At 40.0% G+C, this 19,796-nt stretch overlaps 2 protein-coding genes across 6 annotated transcripts in view; both read left to right on the top strand.

The window, feature by feature from the left end:
• The first annotated feature begins 1,236 nt into the window (after nt 1-1,236).
• On the top strand, nt 1,237-5,984 carry tbxtb (T-box transcription factor Tb). Of its 3 annotated transcripts, none has more exons than XM_078799377.1 (8): nt 1,237-1,445; nt 1,518-1,782; nt 1,841-1,975; nt 2,974-3,035; nt 3,737-3,798; nt 3,884-4,072; nt 4,260-4,392; nt 5,213-5,984. In XM_078799377.1, exons 1-8 carry the CDS (start codon nt 1,237-1,239, stop codon nt 5,487-5,489), a joined length of 1,332 nt encoding a protein of 443 aa, XP_078655503.1. In that variant the 3' UTR covers nt 5,490-5,984. The 3 variants fall into 3 exon arrangements, with proteins under 3 accessions (XP_078655503.1, XP_057914361.2, XP_057914363.2); XM_058058378.2 differs by having other exon boundaries at nt 3,881-4,072; XM_058058380.2 differs by having other exon boundaries at nt 3,881-4,072; nt 5,217-5,384.
• Nucleotides 5,985-9,434: 3,450 nt separating this feature from the next.
• The window catches only part of pde10a (phosphodiesterase 10A), a 63,439-nt gene continuing 53,077 nt past the window's right edge, over nt 9,435-19,796 (top strand). Inside the window, exons 1-2 of one of the 3 annotated variants that reach the window (XM_078799382.1) lie at nt 9,435-9,674; nt 10,234-10,391. In XM_078799382.1, coding sequence (XP_078655508.1) covers nt 10,319-10,391 — 73 coding nt within the window. In that variant the 5' untranslated portion in view covers nt 9,435-9,674; nt 10,234-10,318. The remainder of the gene's footprint in view (nt 9,675-10,233; nt 10,392-19,796) is intronic. The other 2 variants (XM_058058373.2, XM_058058374.2) reach the window with 2 other exon arrangements.

The following is a 19,796-nucleotide window of genomic DNA, read 5'->3' as shown; positions in this document are numbered from 1 at the left end:
AGTGGGTAGCATGTTGTACAGTCAGGAGATTGTGGGTTTGATTCTTTTCGATTCTTTGCATGTTTCCCCCTGTGTGTTCGTGGGTTTTCTCCGGGTACTCCGGTGTCCTCCCACATTCCAAAAACATGCTAGGTTAATTGGCGACTCCAAATTGGCCAACACAGGCCACCAGTCCAGGGGTGTACCTGATGTCTCTCGCCCGAAGACAGCTGGGATAGGCTCCAGCATACCCACGACCCAAGTGAGGATAAGCGGTATAGAAAATGGATGGATCTTTGTAAAAGCAGCATGTTTGATACATCTTACATATTGGATTTTGTTGTTTTGTTATATTATGCTTTTGTTTTACTTTTTAACCTTGTTCCATGCAATTTGGAAAAATATTAGTTCACTGCTTTAATCTCCACCATTATTAAACAAAATAGCCATAATGTGCTCAAACATGCGGAACATAAAATCTCTCATTAGATCAATTATTTTAGGTAATATAATTTCATATATATTTGTATAATATAAAAATATATTATTATTCATATATTATGAATAATATATATATATATATATATATATATATATATATATATATATATACATATATATATGCAAAGTCATATTTTTAATGATTCTTCATCATTTTGCACAGCTTGTCCCCATTTGGGTCACTGGTGAGCTGGAGCCAATCCCAGCTGACTTTGGGGTGAGAGGTGGGGTGGATTGACTACCAGTCAATCCCAGGGCAAATATAGTAATAATACATGTAACAAAACAGTCTTTTAATGCGTAATTGTGCACTCCAGTTATTGTTAGTAATAATTGAAGGTGTGAAGTTTGATCTCAGGTTTTCTTTTAGTATAACTTGTCATATTGGGAATTCCTCCACAGACAGAGAGGGAAGCACAGTGTAATAAAATGTAAATGCAATCTTTAAGCTTGTCTCCAGTGGTTTGGGCTTGTGCAGGTGAGGCTTTGAAGTAAGTGTCAATATTTACTGGTTGTTGTAATCAACTAAGCCAGGCTACTTCATTCATCTTCATTCATTCAGGACTTTGGGTTCCTGTGGATTCAAATGACTTCCTCTCTGCCAATCACATCCAAGCCTGCAAATATCAAAGAGAGGATGAGCCAACCACCTTTGCTCCATGGACCCTCTCCCCTGTCTATATATTTGGGAATTTGAGTTCTCTCCCAAGAGAGCGAGAGCTGTGTAAATAAGTGGTGCTTGTTTAGCCATACAGGATGTCTATGGTAGGGCTTAGCGAGTGTCCCGGGAAGGCCGGCCAGTACCGGGTGGATCACCTCCTCAGCGCCGTGCAGAGCGAGCTCCAAGCCGGGAGTGAGAAGGGCGACCCCACGGAGAGAGAATTGAACCTCTCCTTGGACGAGAGCGATCTTTGGGGCAAATTTAAAGATCTAACTAACGAGATGATTGTTACGAAAAACGGCAGGTGAGCATTTGCACATTTACCATCAGCGAAGTCATGCGGACTTTTCAAATCTTTCTGTTTCTCCCCACGAAGGCGCATGTTCCCCGTGTTGAAAGTCAACGTGTCCGGATTGGATCCGAACGCCATGTATTCTTTTTTGCTGGACTTGGCATCCGCAGACAAACACAGGTGGAAGTACGTGAGTGGGGAGTGGGTCCCAGGAGGGAAGCCCGAACCTCAAAGCCCAAGCTGCGTGTACATCCACCCGGACTCTCCAAACTTCGGCGCACATTGGATGAAAGCTCCTGTCTCTTTTAGTAAAGTCAAACTCACCAATAAATTTAACGGAGGAGGACAGGTAAGAACGCCATATCTGTTTTCCGTGCGTTCAATAATTTACTACGTTATTCTTTTAGATCATGTTAAACTCCCTGCACAAGTACGAGCCACGCATCCATATAGTGCGTGTCGGAGGCCCACAGAGGATGGTCACCAGCCATTCTTTCCCGGAGACACAGTTCATTGCTGTGACAGCTTACCAAAATGAAGAGGTTGGCACAAATCATTTCATTACATAAAATACAGTCAGTACGGTTGTTGTTATTATTAGAGGGACTTGTATGTAGTAGTGATTTTCAAAAACTGTGCTGTGACACGTACCTTGGTTCAAAAAATGATTTTTAATGTACTACAAATAAAGTATCTTTGTTCATCTAGCGCAGGGGTCGGGAACCTTTTTGGCTAAGAGAGCCATGAAGGCCAGATATTTTAAAATGTGTATCTGTGAGAGCCATATACATTTTTTTAAACATTGAATGCAATAAAATGTGTGCATTTTTATGTAAGACCAACAGTTTTAGATATAATGGGCTCTAATTGTGTAGACCAGGCACACTAATGGAGTGTGGCCAGCACACTTTCGTAAGCAGCGCAGTGTCTAATAATAAATCAAATACTTGTTGCCATTAATACAACTTCTGCTGCTGCATAATTTTGCAACATACTCAGTATATTTCATTCTTTTGGCCATCTTTGCCAGAAGGCTTGGTTCTGCAGCTTTAGCTAGGTGACTATTTGACTAAAGGAGAAAAGTTTATATTTACATGTTGACATCTCAATGACCGAGGTAGACTACCGCATTACCCAGTAATAATCGAGTTTTAGTGTTTGACCTGGAAAATATCAAGAAAGATGGATATGGTCGGCCGTATTGCAGTAGAAAATAGATGGACGAATTAAAATGCATAAAAAAGTTGTTGATTTTTAATATTATTTTTAACAGTCATTTCTGTGATGTTTACTTTAAAATGTTAGCAAAAATACATTTTTATTGTGGTAAGAAATGCTTGAGAGCCAGATACAGTCATCAAAAGAGCCCTATCTAGCGACTGTAATAGTGGCAAAACAATGCAAGTCTCTTCCACTAGATGGCAGAATATACAAAAATAACCTATCACATTCTATTTTGCTGTGACGTGATATGTTTGTAGTGTCAAATATGTTGGGGAAACATTGGACTCACTCTGAATTTTGTATTTCTGGATTGTAGATAACTGCTTTGAAAATAAAGTACAACCCTTTTGCCAAGGCCTTCCTGGATGCAAAGGAAAGGTAAGGACATATTTATTTGTTGTTCTTTTTAAATGGTAATGGTTTAATTTTATTTTAACATGCATCAAGTTAAAATGGAATATATCACATAATTCAATTCACAGTTTCACATGCCCCCCCCAAAAAAATACATGAAAATATTTGTTTGTTGTTAGGGTTAGGGTTAGGGTTAGGGCTAAATTGGCTAAATGAAGTAAAATGCAAATATAAGACATTAAGAAGATGCATTCAAAGACACAATGATATGTAGTAGTCCATACTGGTCACCTGTTGTGAGTAATGTTACTGTAATGTTTGTTGAGACACACAAACACCAGACTCGACTCCACCCCTCAGTTCTCTCCCCTAGCATTGGAACACAGCAGGTCTTATTTGCATTAAATTGATTCTTTTCTGTTGTTATGGCTACTGTATTAGGTCATGAAGTGTAAAGTAGGGTGTTAATTCATGTCTAGGGGGCTCTATTAATGTTAAAACATTATATTATCATTACAGTATGATAAGTAGAATTACTTGCAGTCTTATAAGCAGTAAGTATTATTATTGTTATTCTTGCTATACCGTGATTGGGTGGGATGGTTCATGTTTTCTGCTGCCTTATGAGTGTGAGGCATGCGCCATTGTGATATAATTTTTTGCCTTACAAGAGTCCTCTTTTCAAACATGTTCTGTTTAAGTCAGTAGTTTTATTGTTCTTGCAGATGTGATGACAAAGATATCAAAAATGAAATCGAAGACAACCAGCAGTCACCCTACTCCCCATGCAAGTCTCTTACTACTTATAAGTAGATGTTTACAGTATGCACCATCATGTCTAATGTGTATGTATGTACATGTGGAACCAGTAGGTGGCTGGTTTCTACCAGGATCAGGCTCCATTTGTCCCCCTGCTGCTGCAGCTTCAAGTCCTCACAGCCAGTTTGGAAGCCCCGTCCCCCTATCGCCCTCCCGTGGATGTGAGCGCTACTCCACGTTGAGGACCCACCGCTCCGCACCCTACAGCACCTCTTCTTACAGGCATGGGACTAGCTCCCCCAGTGAGTGTACGCCCTCACCTTCACACAAAACACCATTAAGAGATGCTCTGCATTCCTATTGCTTTTGTCCAAGCAAAGCCCCACAACTCTTAACCGTGGGCTTTCACACAACTTCTCTCGTCATGTGCTTGTCTATTTATTATTATTTGTTGTGTATAAGCTCACTGCTTGTGTGTGTGTGTTGCAGCAGGTTACACCGACCAAGCCTCAGCATGTGTGCCAATGCTTTCAAGCCAAGACAACTGGTGTAGTCTGCAGATGCCAACACACTCCAGCATGATGTCCATGACGCATAACCCCACCTCCTCTGCCAACTCCAGGTATAGTCTTCTCCCCTTCTCTCATAATATTATTCAGCAGCGATGTAGTTTCATCGCCACATTTACAAAGACTTGATTTTTTACACCCACAGGGCATTTTATTAGGTACACTGGCACAATACATACAATGAGTTCCAGCACAAAAGATTGACGTGATCAGACATGTGTTAGTTGGTATGGTCTGGTCCATTTGTTTCATACATGACCAAGAAGGAGTTGGAAGAAGCAGATCTTATTCAATCCTATACCCTTATGTCTATGACTGAGAATTCATACATCTCACATGTTGACACTTACAATATTTTATGTGCTTACAATTTGTTATAAAAGTTAGTTCCATTTTTTCAGTTTTAAAGTGTCAGTATTTTGTAATTAATGAGAAATATAAATATACAAACATAACAAATATGAGTACAAATTAAAAAGTACATTAAAGTACTATTAACACTTGACATGTATCTGCTTATGACATAACAAAATGACCATTACAATGTTTGTACATGCTACATTTAATGTAAAATTACCTTATATTCGAGTTCATTCTTTTCCCACTTCCTCAGCTAAACAGGGTAACATATATATTTAGTTATACACCACTGCACATTAAAACCATGATATTAAACTTGTGAAAAATTGTGATTATTGCACATTAGAATTAGCATTGGATCTTTTTATTGTGCATGTGTACTGAATATCATGCAAAACATGTGTGTTATTTTAGTTGCTCTTTGCAAAAGACAATTATTTTGTACTAGTTATGTAAATCATTTTGCACACACGCACCAAAGATATAATATTGTGTGTCCATGTCTTTGTAAAGTCAGTACACCAGCCTGTGGCCTATGAGCAATGTACCCCTGGCCCCAGCGACCCCAGTGCCCCACCATTCTACGGGAATAAACAACAATCTGAGCTCCCACTTCCTGCGAGGCTCCAGCAGTCCTTATCCGAGTTTATCTTACTCGGTCACAGCGCCCTCTTCTGGCTCACTCATGTATGACAGCAGCAGTACAGAGGGGGTCGATACAGCTCAGTATGAGACCTCTCTACAGCGACCTTCTACAAACTGGACTCCCGTCACCCTCCCTTCTTTGTGATGACACAAAATTCTCAACAGAGGAAGAATTCACTCATGAAAAATTCAATTTCACAGGCAGTGGGCTCAATTTTGGGAGACATTATCACTTCAACATCTTCCCGTTCTAAAATATCCCTTGATTTCCAGCAATTATTATATTTATGCTCATTTGATGCTTCATTCAGCATAGCAGAATATGTATATTCTACCTTTGATCTGCTTATATTAAGCTCAAGTTCATGAGTGTTGATTGTTAAAATTGTTGATGTATTTCAAAAAATGTTTATTGTGTAAATGAAAAAGGAAGTCTACCGTACCTCATATACAGTTTATGATGTAAATAAATAAAATTTTTAATGCAGCGAAATTCTTCAAGCTTATTTTCACCTTTTGGTGAAAATAAAATCCACTGTTATCAAACACATATGGAATATCATATCAATTTTTCAGCATGCTGCAGCATGCCCACAATCCTCGTGAGGATAAGCAGTATAGAAAATGGATGGATGGATGATTATTATATTGTTTCATTCAACTAAGTTTTGTTGTCCCAATTCACAACAGAAGTATAATTTCAAGGCACGTTTTCATTTATGTGAATAATGTAGACGCCCCTAATGAGGATAAGCAGTATGTATGAGCAAGTATACCACTATCTCTATTTGTATCAATATCTGTTCACCCATCAAAATTATCCGTATCTGTACTCAGAATGGGCGGGGCATAAACCAAAAGTGGGTGTAATTTTCTTAAAAATGGGAGTGAACCAGAACTGGGCGTGGGTTAATCACAAATAGGCGTGGTTTAAATGTTTACATTATTTGAAGTCTGAAATAAACATAGATGGATGAGAATATGCTATTTACTACTATTCAGCTATATGTGTACTGTGTATGTGTGTAAGTCAGGGGTGCTCACACTTTTTCAGCATGCGAGCTACTTTTAAAATGACCGAGTCAAAATGATCTACCAACTACAAAAATGCAAAACATCTATTTATTTTCAAATGTATTGAGGATTATTTGTACGTACAATGTATGTTGATGTACCTTACATAACCAAATGAGCCAATATTGCAAAACACACATAATTAACTATTAACATTTTTTGTAATTACCTGAGTTTACTTTGATGACTTGCACTGAATTGAATCAGCCAGGGATGCATAGTCCGGACAGTAGCTGCTGATAGCCAGGTTAGCCAGGCAAACGCACTTCGAAAAAGACATTGTGAAAAAAAAAGTCCACCTCCCATTCCGTATGGAAGTGATATGTTTTTTCCTTTTTACTTGGTCCAGCTACTTCACTCATTTTAGTGACCATGAACTTTAGCGAGGGCTTAAAATCTGAAGCAATTCGCCGACTAGCTTAGCTCTTTGCATCGTTGTTTACGCATGAGCGGTGACCTAAAGGTCAAAATTCAGTTGTCATCTGACTGGTTGTCCTGTATGTCAATCAAGTAACGGGGATGGATGATAGGCTGACATCGTAAGTTCTGCTGCACTTAGAGACGTTGTTTGATTTGATTGGTCACCCGAAGGGCAACATTCCGTTGTCATCTGAATGGCTGCCCTGTATATCAATCAAGTGACGGCATTGATGCTAGGATGATATTTTTTTAATGTCACGCCGCGATCGACCAGCGATCAACCAGTACCACCTCCGCGATCGACCGGTAGATCGCGATCGACTTAATGAGCACCCCTGGTGTAAGTGATCTGTCAGACTCATTAGTTTTTTGTATCAACTCTTCTATGACTTTCTCTTACTTTTTCTACAGTGTGCCATTCACAGGCCCATAAAAAATGCGATCTAATGCGATCTTTGACTATCCCTGGTTTACACGGTGCATGCACACCAGGTTGAGGTGTGCTTCGGCAGCAATTTTGTAATTAGTTTGATGATCTGAAACATTTACGTGTGACAAACATGCAAACAAATAGGAGCTCAGCATTGTTTATGTCTGCAGTGTATGCGCATACACAAAATCAGTCTCAAAGAAGCGACTGATAAATTGGAGTCATTGTGTGGTAATCCCTCGGTTAATTGGTTCCATGCCCAACCGAGATAAGTAAATTTCTGCAAAGTAAGATTCCTTTCATATAAATTGAATATTTTCATAGTTATGATTTTCTAAATAGTTTTAACATTATTAGAGCTCTCCTCACATGAAATAACCCCACTGTAGTCACCTTTTTCATTCATATTCCCCAATATAGTAATATGAGCAAATATATAATTGAAATATCTGAATAAATAATATATATGTATAAAATATAAATTTATCAAAAATCATAACTTAATAAGAGTAAATAAGCCATTCAGGACATAACACTCACGTGTGTGTTGCAATAAATGTGTTCATGTGGATAAGAAGTGATGTTGAGTTGGGTTCGCAGCACTCGGGAGTGTGACCAATCACAGCGGAGTGGGTGTGCCTGGTGGTGGGTCGTAGGTGGAATACATTAAAACAGATCGTTTTCACAGGAAGCATGAAATCCAAAGAAATGCATCTGGAATAGGTGCAGATTCTGGAAGAACTAGAAAGGTTTCTGTGCTGGTTATTGTGTGTAGCTGCTCTATAGAAGTCCACATGTCAATACAAAGGGCCGAAAAATGAGCATGGGTATGTACCATCTGCTTCAATATGCATATTTTTGGACTAATAATAGGCCGTATTCAACCACTAAACAGCATGATTTTTAATTAATATATGTTTGAAAAACCATCATAGAAGGAAGCTGCTAAATTCAAACTGCAATGTGGCAACGGGTGACAGTACATTCAGTGATAGCTAAACTTTAGCTAAACAGTAGCTAAACTTTGCCAGATTGTTGTCATTAGCTGACAACAAACATAACTAGCGTCCAATAATGTTACATCGGCATAGCTTATGTACTTAAAGCAGGATACAATGCTAATCATGCATTCAAATGTTGGCGCCCTCTTGGCATATGATTAATTTGAACATATAGACAGAAAAAGTGCATGGAAAGTTAAGATGAGAGGCTGTAGGAAAGCTATGTGGAGTAAATCAAGGTTGACGTACAGGAAGTAGTCCATTCATTGCAGAAGGTCAGTGTATAAGGACATCATAACATCCTCCTGCCTCTCACACAACACACTGACATGAGTAGACACACTCACACAGGAGATTCATTTGTGAGCATCTAAACGCAAAACCTACATTGTGTGAATTGCAATCACGAAAACCAAGATAAATGAAAGTATCATGCATATATTTGAATGCACAATGCTAAAGCAGATAATTTTGATAATAATCATATTTAGTGCAAAAAGGAAGAGAAAAATGATTATCTGTGGTGTAAAAAAATGAAAAAAACATGAAGGCAGGGTATTTCTCTAAACCTAATAATCCCATTATGATCACAATGAAAAAGCCTCCCTGCCAAAGCAGGCAGCATTGACGCAAGCATGTGTTGACGTCAGCAGCTGCAGTGGAAGGGGGGGGGGAGTAAGAGAGATGGGGGGTGTTTGCCTTTAGAAAATACCACCAAATACCAGCGTCAGCGAATGCAGCCCTTCACAATTAAACACTATATGTGTGTGTGTGTGTGTGTGTGTGTGTGTAAAGAAGCATGGATAAATGCAATGAAATCAGTATGTAGCCATGAAATGTGCAGATATACTGTAGGCGTTGCACTGTAAATGTAAAGCAGATGTGCTGAAAGCAATATGATCCAGTGACCCTCATGGTGCGTTCATGAATAAATCAGCATGTGGGAGAAGTGCCAGAGAGAAATAAGAGAGAGAGAGAGTGCGTGTGTGTGCTCAACTGGTGGTACCCATCTGTGACTTTTTTTGGAAAGTGAGAGACAATGTGTGATATTTGGTGATCACTGCGTGTTTTTTTCTTTTTAACCAATGGGAGCACAGATTCACATGCACGCAATTCCTTTGTTGTTTTTTAAACAGAGGAGTTGGTCCTTCTTCCATTTTTAATCCACTATCCTTTCAAATTTGAGCGTTTTTGTTACTTTTTTTTTGTAATTTTCACGTTTAATTTATTGGTTATTTATGCTGTTGCTGTGTGACCAGGAAGTGGGGTAAAAAGGAGCTGCTCCCATGGTCCTCATGACACAATGCGTGTTGGGTCCATTTATGTCATTCTCACGCGTGGATTAGGAGGTTCTGCACCCAGCACAAAGCTTCGTGGGATTTATTATGTAGCCGTGAAAAAGAAGGTATTGTCACACAGAGCGCACTCTACACCACTTCACTAATTGTACGCACAAGTCGAATCCATCTCTTCCTTTTTAGACGAGTACACGTTTCTCAATGCTGCTTCTGCACGTTCGTCCACAGTAGAGAAAAATCCTTTATCGGGATGTCCAAGAGTTCCCCTTTAGTTGACCGCATGCGCTGTGCGTCATCCACGCCTGATTATGTCGCCTGACGTCGCATTGAAGCATTCACAATGCAGGTTGCATTGATCGTTTCAAAGCAAGAGTGCGCGCCTGTGACGACAATTAACTTTTCACGCACACGAGACGTGGAGCAACAAGTTTGCAACGTCGTGCGTAAATTCCCATCCGATCAGATCCCTGCGCGTGAGTGCTTCATATTTTATCATTTGTGGAGAGGAACACCACCCAGGAGGTTGCTGGTCCTCGGGAAAGTGAGCACTTTGAAATATTACACACACTGGACTCCGGGATGGACACTGTAACACACACACACACACGGGATATCTGAATGAGCTCCACTCATAGTTCTTGTCACCTCTATTGTCACCCCACGCAGACTGTTCCCCGGGTTGTGTATCCTGCCGGTTGAAGAAGGTGCCCCCCCACGTTGTCAATCTGCTGGATTATTTCACATCCGGCAAATGTCGAAGAAACGGAAAAGTCTGGACAACTTGAGCTTGGAGGATTCTCTCTTGGAAGGTTGCAGCGATCAAGGTAGGAAATGTGCTCTCAGTTTTAAAGCAATGCAATGTAATCATCCTCCTTGCAACAATCTGTTATAATCTCTTATCTGTCCCGTCACATTGGAAGTGTCTTCATGTTTCATCTCCTGTCACTATTACTCCAGCTGCATAACAGCACTATTAAATGACTCAAAGTCTATAAGAAGTTGTGTCAAGTTCCATCCCACACATCCTCATTCCGGCTACAGGTGAACCTATCCCAGCTGACCAGTACCAGCCAATCACAGTACACATATAGACAAACAGCCATTCACACTCACATTCATACGTATGGATAATTTTGAATTGGCCCAACAAGCATGTTTTTGAATGTGGGAGTACATGTAAACACCACGCAGCGGCTCCCAGAGAAATTGAAAGATTTCTTGATTGTGAGACACGTGCTAACCAATACGCCACTGTACTGCCTGTGTTAAGATATTAAGGAAACCTATTTCACATGATCCTTTTCTTCATTTTAAGTCAAGAGGAAGTTAAAGAGAGAGTTCAGATTTTTTGACATGAAGTTGTATGACATCCCCATCAGCAGTGTAGTGCATCGACAGTGACTTATCCTACACTTGATCCTGTGATCCCAATTCTGGTTGAAACTTAGTTCCGGTTAGCTGCTGGGGCCATTTAAGTGTAGAGCTGTCTTCGGGCGAGAGGCGATGTACACCCTGGACTGGTCGCCAGCCAATCACAGGACACATATAGACAAACAACCATTCACACTCACATTGATATGGACAATTGGACAATTTGGAGTCACCAATTATCTTATATTCCCTTTTTGGGAATGTGGGAAGAAACCGGAGTACCCGGAGAAAACCCAAGCATGCACAGAGAGAACATGCAAACTCCACACAGAAATGCCCAAGCGGGGAATCGAAGGATGGAGGCTTCGCAAAACAATATGCGTTCAAAAGTGTCACACGTTTGTGTGTGTCTGTGCTGTAAGAAAGTAAGAAAAGTATCATATATATCAGCATTCATTATATTCTATTCATAATATCTTATCAGGGGACAGTACTTGGATACATATTTGAGCTTGTAGAACAGTATAGATTTGCTATCCCCTCAAAATGACTCAGCACACAACAATTATTGTCTACATAGCTGGTGAGTACACTTCACAGTGAACATGTCCACAAAGTGTGAATGTTTAGTGTGAGCACCGTTATTATGTCGCACTGCCTTAATCCTCTTGGGCATGGAATTCACCGGAGCTGCAGAGGTTATTAATGGAATCCTCTTTCACTCCTCCATGATGACATCACTGGTGGATCTAAACTGGAGGCATACTTGGCCACTCCATCACCTTCATCTTTGGAATCGTCATTATGTTGATTATGTAAAGCCCAACATGTCTCAGGACATTCATGTTTCCATCAATGACCTGCAGCTCCCCAGTGCTCGTATTTGGTTGTTTGGCCACCACCACCATGACTGACTCTACTTGGTACTTGCCAGCATTTTCAGTGGGTAGTAAATCTACACTGCTTGTACACTGACTTTAAAGTGTACCAAGCTTTCATTTATATGATACTGTCTCTCATGAAAAGATGTATTGTAATAAAAATGGCTGCTGAAATGTGATGAATGTACTTTTTCATTCAATATTGTAATAGGAATGTAGTTTCTAAACAATATATATTCCATAACATACAAATATGAAGTACCGGTAATGCTAAAATAATCTGTACAAATACCACAAATAGTTTTTACTTCACATGTCTGACGTGAGCGAGCAGTTCCCTGATACACAATAACATCCATTCTTCGTGTGATTGTACGCTGGGGGCATGTCATTTACTCACAATACTAGTGTACTATACTGAATGGGGCAAGGGGGGTTGGTGACAAGTCATGTCCGTACAGGCCAGACAGAACGTTTACATCAGTAAGTGTGAAACCACAAACCACATAGTGATGATCAACACTGGAGGATATTGACAGAATATTATTAGGAAACAATCATGACACTTCATTAGGTATCTGCATGATGTCCAACTGGATTGTAGAAAAAAACACTTTCACCAAGAAAAGTCCAATGTGACACTATACCAGGGTGTATAAAATCTGTCCCCCCAGCCTGCCTCAGGTTGAGTTGTGATGTCTTGGATGTAGACATAGACATAGACATAGACTTTCTTTATTGTCATTGCACAATAACACAGCAGTGAAATTGCCAACGAAATGTCGTTGCCTGGCTTCCGTGTAATAATAAATAATAAATAATAATGTGGAGAATAAATAGGTGACATCAAATATGAACAATGTACAGCGTAAACAGTAATTTGTACAAATAATTTAAATAATTTAGACACAAAAATGTACATACTGGTTCTGGCGCTTACATTAAATAGAGGTTGCTGACATTGTTTTTTCCACGGAAATGTGCGTGACACTCTTAAAAATCTGCCTGTGAGGTTTTGATGACGTGTCTGCAATTTACCACTATGCAAGCTGCGCTTCGCCTGCGCCAATAAAAAACCAGGTCGGAGCTGGCGAGCTTTCTCCACACCTTTGGCACGCTGTTTTGTCACAAAATTGATTGAGTTAATTTTCATTCATGATGTGATTAATTAATTTTTTATTATCACAAGACAGTTTTTTTTTATAAACGAGAAAAAAACGTTTTGATTCTACAGGCTTAGTAACTATTAGGACATGCAGCTAACTTTAACTCTGTGATTCGCAATTTGTCCTGAGCAGCCAGGATGCTTATATGTGTATCGCTTTCCTGGTATATTTATCTTCTTTGCCATTGTTGGTACTTGTTTGTGGAGGCATCATGTTACGTTAACACTGTTTGACCTGTGTTTCGTGACCTGCAGTCAAGGGGGCATTGAAACGATCAATGCTTTCTCCGCACCTTTGGCACGCTGTTTTGTCACGAAATTGTCCCTGCGCCAAGCTGAAAATGTGGACATCTGGTGCTCTGCCATGGCCATCTTGGCGCAGTCCAGTTTACCAAATTACCAAATTGGTTGCGTACAATGATGCACTGGACCAAATTGCCACTGCGTGAGCTGCGCCACGCTCTGCCACAAAATTAGAGCCCAATATCTAGAGATATTTAGTTTCTTTGTATGCTATTTTCTCCTCACGAAAAGATTTCGACCAGCAAGTGGGCACTAGCTCTTTCAAACCTTTGATATCCTCTTGGATGAATATGAATTTTGTATGGCTATTCCTCTAACAGGAAGTTACCAGGGTCGCCTTGCGGACTGACCGTCGGGTGTTGGGACTGATGTACTCCACGCAGTCTTCTTGGCTTTGTATCCTTGCGTCAATGGGTCTTTTATTTGTAAGATTGGCTGCCATACAAAGGAATGTTTGGAATTCTCCCTGTGTTAAGACCCCATTTCCATCTTTTACTAATTTCACAACCACCTCTGTTGCTCCATTTCTGGGGGGCGGGTTTGCTGAATGAATTTTGTCATTTTGTCCCATTCTCTGCAGCTTCATCTTCCAATGTTGGATGTTTGAGGATTGTCTGAAACTTATAGAGTTCCTCAAGAGCAGGTTTTGTCCCAACAAAATTTGATCCAGGGTCAGACTACAGTTTTTGTGAGAGTCTTCTCAGTGATGTGAATCTTTGTATGTTAGAAGAAAAGCTTTGGAAGCTTGACCCTTGCGTCAACCCTTGAGTTCTGCCTCCACATACCATGATACTAGTACTTTGGTCCTTAAAAACTACTAGTCTATAAAGAGTATAGATTAGAATTTCTCCCATTCTTCTACTGATGATGTATCTTTTTAGAATTTCCCCTTTGTGTGAACAGCCTCTCTTTGAGCAACGTGCCATACTAATGCTATTACTTTCACCAACTTCGAAAGGCTGCTCAATCTTTCCAAGTCGAAAAGGGCTTTGACTGATTTGTCATGTTGAAAATGTCTTTTCAGTTCCTTGAGGCAATTGTGTGAGGTAAGGATGTCATCGACGTAACTGTCTTCTTCAAGAACTCCGTGTTCCTACTCCATGTGAAATGAAATGCTTAATTTTGTGGACACCTTCATAGCTACCTTCATAGGTGATGCAACCGTCTGGTGTATCTCCAATGATAACTCTTGTGATTATTCACTAATGTCTCCATCTTGGTTTTCTCTCCAGAGGAACCAATGAAGATGCAAGTCTCGGTTTTTCAACCACACTGAGTTGTACATTTTCTTGATATGTACCACAGCTGCACATAATCCTGTTCTAAACCTCAATAGAACGCCTCTGATCTGGTTATCAGGTCCCTTCAGAAGGATATACTTATTCCTTCAAATTTTTGACTGCTGTTCCATAGCAGTTGTATAGTGTTTGTCACCATGGTGAAGACTGTATGGCGACTTTTTGTATGGCACCCCCCTCCCCCCCACACACACATGGATGTATCTACCTGGGGATGAGCAGATTGTGCTAATGTACCTAATGTTGAGGCCGCTGAGGGAGTATAAGGCACAGTTCTGGAGTGAACGTGTTCTAAACATGTGATGTGTTGATGTCACAGGCTATGAGTCTTTATGGACCCGGGCCCAAATGAGAGTTTCCCCTTGGCTAACACAGAAGGAGAAGACGGGCGCTTCCTTGCCATGACTGTGCCTGACATCTGTGACCACTCAGGGGGGGCACGCCCACTCAAGATGTTACCATCTTGCATCTTGTGACGATAAAATGTAGATAGAAAAGTGAGTTATCTGCACATTGCCATGCATTCAATTCATCTTAGTGTACAGGAAGTGTTGCTTGTGAAAGATAATAAACATTATTTTCCATAATGGCTTTTGAGTCACTAAGACTAGTAGTTGTAGTTGCTGACTTCAGGGTGTACCCCACCTCTCGCCCCTCTCTGGTGTAGGCTCCAGCTCACTTGTTATCCTGGGCTGTTTCGTTTGTGTTTGCTTTGCTGATCAAACGTTTCAGCGAGTGTCGACTCTTGGTGTGTCGTTTTTTTCTCAGATGTGAAAACCCGGCCAGGTGGGCATGTCCATTTTGTTTGCATTGCCACCACTTTGGAATAATTGTGGCATTTTGGCTCATTCGTATAGATGGGCTCACCTGGCTCATTATTAACATTCCTAAACAGGGGCTTTGGCATTCGTCTTTGCATGCACCTTTCTACTACACTACCTCACATTGCTCACGAGGCTCCACTGTTTTGCTGTTTATGCTAGTGGCCCCGCCTCCCCCACAGAGACAAAACCACTGTATGAACCAATGCACAGAGTGGACTCTGTTCCTGGCTATTTGGAGGCAAGAGAGGAGCACCACAGACACAGGGCAATATATGGAGGCCAGCAAAATGATTGAGTTCATTTTCATTCATGATGTGATTAATTCTTTTTTTATTATCACAAGACAGTTTTTTTATAAACGAGAAAAAAACGTTTTGATTCTAAAGGCTTAGTAACTGTTAGGACATGCAGCTAACTTTAACTCTGTGATTCGCAATTTGTTCTGAGCAGCCAGGACTCTTATATGTGTATCGCTTTCCTGGTATATTTATCTTCTTTGCCATTGTTGGTACTTGTTTGTGGAGGCATCATGTTACGTTAACACTGTTTGACCTGTGTTTCGTGACCTGCAGTCAGGGGGGGGGCATTGTCATGTGTCATGCCAAAAATAAATGAATGATAAATGAATAATAAAATAAAATGGCGACTCCAAATTGTCTATAGGTGAATGGTTGCTTGTTTATATGTGCCCTGTGATTGGCTGGTGACCAGTCCAGGGTGTAGCCCGCTTCTCGCCCAAAGACAGCTGGGATAGGCTCCAGCATGCCCGCGACCCTCATGAGGATAAGCGGTATAGAAAATGGATGGATGGATGGAAATATTAATGTTTTTCAATTGAACTGCATTCTAAATGTTTTTTTTCTGCATGATTCCAATAGTTTAATAGTTTAACATTTTCTTGAGTAAAAATTGCTGAATACTTGATAAAATACGGGGGAAAAAACTGAAGGTGAGGCTGCCTCAAGCATCTCTTCTCAGCTTAGTGCACAAGCCCAGCCTAGTGTATGAGTGCACACTGAGTGCACACACAAATGTCATATGGGAGGCGTTGGACGGTCTTCACTGCAGAAGTAACCCCTTTTGTTTTATATGAATCAGGATGTATGAATCATATGGTGAGAACAAATGTCATCATCTGTGGCTGTCACAGTGAGAGACCTCATGTAAACACACCCAAATGTCCACACATGCTTGTGGACACACCCATGTCTTATAGTGTGGTTGTTTAGCCCAACATTGGCCACTAGTGGTATTGGTGTGAATTGCAGACATACATCTTACGTCTTCCTTCTATCATATTTTTTTTCCACTTTTGTATTCATTGAAAACTGCTGACATTTCATGACCTCTCTGTAATGACGAAATGGTGGCAGCTCAAACTACATCAATAACAGACGCTAGGTGGCGCTGAGGTATAAAGTTGGTATTTAAGGAGCACCATGTGCTGACGGAAAGAAGGATTTTTTTTAAAAAGTGAAATGGCTGACATAAATTATTTAAAAATATCAGAACCACTTCATTGCTTTACAAGTCATATAAAAATACTACAATATTGTCAGCATGTACCTCCAAATTGTTTCAATATTTTTATTTCAAAGAAATGTTGTTTTTCTTGTAGAAAAATGAAAATATATGTGCTTTTCACTGGCCAAATAATGCAGCATGAGTGAAGTGTGTTCGTGTGAGTAGTGTGTCAGCTAGACCTTATCCATGTGTTATCAGTAAACAAGCAGAGCTGACGCCTGGCTGCTCATCTTATTTGGCAGCCAGGCTGACAAGCCTGGACGTCAGCGCCCATATTTCTCACCTATGATTCATATTCACCTTATTTGGCTTGTGATCAGGGCTGCTATGCAGGCAGCCGGCTTCCGCTGCCACTTTTCTTGGCACTCGATATATATGCTCTATATGCTGCCCCCCCATTGAGCTACTCAAACATTTAGGAGGCTGCAATGTCGTATGGCCTTGAAATAAATACATTATGAAAATGAGGTGACATGCAGCCTAAAGTCTACTCTTGCAGTTTAACACTACTAATACTACTACTACTACCGCTAAAATGAATTATCATAATATTCACCATGATAACTGGGGCTGGCTTGCTACCAATCCAGGATGTACCCCACCTCTCGCCTCAAGTCAGCTGGGATAGGCTCCTGCATACCCCTGACAACCTAGTGAGGGTAAGGGCAGAAACAATGGATGGATCATCAATATAATTTAAAAACGCTATAATAATATTTAAAAATGCATGAATACTTGATGAATTTGCACTTTTCTGAATATGTTATAGGTTTATGTTACAGGTTGAGGTAATTTCCTGATGAAATTACAGTATAATTCATCATCGACAACACTGAAGTTGATTTGAGGATAATCATAAGGCCAGGAAGAAAAGTAATTTTAAAAAGGACATTAATTCATGTTGTAATTTGTATTAATTAATTGTAATTGATTAATTAGTTTTGTATTATTAAGAGAATGTGGAGTTTAATCAGCATACAAAAGTAATAGAAAAGTTCACAACAATAAATATTGGTAAGCAATTAATATGACAAGCAATAGTAAAAGTTGGAGGGAGTTAAATAAAATCTGTTTGGTTACTATATGTTGTATTTATATTCCATATGTTTGTGCAAGTGTGCACTACAGTTTATGATAAATATTTTATCATCTGGTAGCATCTATACAAACACAATAGTTTTGTTATTTACATATAGTAGTAATATATAGTAATATAGTACATATAGCACCAGTCAAAAGTATGGACACATGCTGAATGAGATATTTTGTCCGTTCAAAGGTGTGTGTGTGTGTGTGGTTAGTGTGGAGCTGCCACGTGTCTTGTGTTTGCGTCATCATCTATTAAAAAAAAAGAGAAAGTATTTCAACCCACAGGCCACTTGAAGTTATGACGTGCGCAAATCTAAATGTATGTAAATGTGCCCTTAAGCCCACTCATGTGTACTTTTGTTAAAGACACACACACACACACACACACACACACGTGCACACTTTGCACTGCATTTTTACTAGATTCGACAGTGATGCGTTTCCCGTGGTCGAGTGACGTCCGCAAAGCAAATTAGTGTTTCAAATCTTCCTCTTCAATTACACATACAATAATCAAGGTAATCGGTAATGGTCATCGTAATGGACGATGCATGATTTTGGAAATTGTTCGGCTATTTTGCAATGTAGTAATTTTGGGGTTATTTTAATGAAATGGGAAAATTGCTCTGAATGTTCTGCACTCCTGCTTCTATGTCTGTGTATCTAGAGACGAATACAGTAATACTGCCTGGCTGGAAAAGTTGTAAGATAAGATAAGATATTATTAGTCCCACAAGGGGAAATTCACAGTAAGTACAGTAGCACACAAAGGCGGATAAAGAGCAAAAACGGGGTAATACAAATCAGAAATTTTACACATTATATGCAGTTAGTGCTACATGGTGATCAGGTCACATGTGTCTTGCACAGTTATTGCAATGTTTATTGCATGGTTATTGAACAGCGCAGTTTTTATTGTATAGTCCGACAGCGGCAGAAAGGAAAATCTTGCGATATTTCTCCTTCATACACTTTGGATGTCATCCTGTCACTAATAGAATGAGACAAAAACGCAACCGTATTTGTGCTTTCATAGTAATTCCTACAGTGCAAATTTACTTCCAGTGGAATAAAAAAAAAGTGAGGTAATTTAAAAGTGGCATGTGTTCATAATACACTAAAATGACATTTCAACCTTGCGCGTGTCTATGTGAGAAAAACAAACATTGCGGCAGGCATAATTACTGCCAGCTCTGTGACGTAGACGACGTGAGGCCCAAACGGCTGTTGCGAGTGGCAGTAACAGCATCTCCTCCTCGAGCCCGCCTGCCCCCGTCTCTGACTTCATTTCCTCCAGCTCTGACGCAGATACACCATCCCCCACCATCACTAACACACACACACCTCCCTTAAATCCAGCAACCTTCTCTCATCAGGTTTTTTTCGCACTCATTTGTCGTTCTTTTTTCAGTCATTCATTCATTCATTCATCCATTCATTCAGATGCTAAGCTTGCACTGCAGTGCTCCACATAAGTAGTTGATGTCCTCTTTTTACATGGTCTCATGCTTTGAAATTGCAACCACATTCGCTTTCATTTATCACTAGGTAGGTAGAATACTGTAAGTTAAATAAGACACTAAATATTTCACCCACATGTCAGCGTTTCTGAACTGGAGCGGCACTGGAAAAAAATAATCTGGAGTGACATTTACTTAAAAAAAATGCTCAATAAGTTTCCCCCACACAGTTAATCTAAAATTTTAAAACACATCTTAACTTACATTTATTAGCATATTGATTTAGCTCATGAAACTTCACTCAAAAATGTGTG

Source organism: Doryrhamphus excisus, linkage group LG20 (genome assembly GCF_037039965.1).
Source record: "Doryrhamphus excisus strain RoL-2023G ecotype Guam linkage group LG20, RoL_Dexc_Guam_v1.1, whole genome shotgun sequence".
NCBI classification, from domain to species: Eukaryota; Metazoa; Chordata; class Actinopteri; order Syngnathiformes; family Syngnathidae; genus Doryrhamphus; species Doryrhamphus excisus.
Note: the sequence above shows the minus strand (reverse complement) of the source record. Positions and strands in the feature narration are given on the sequence as shown.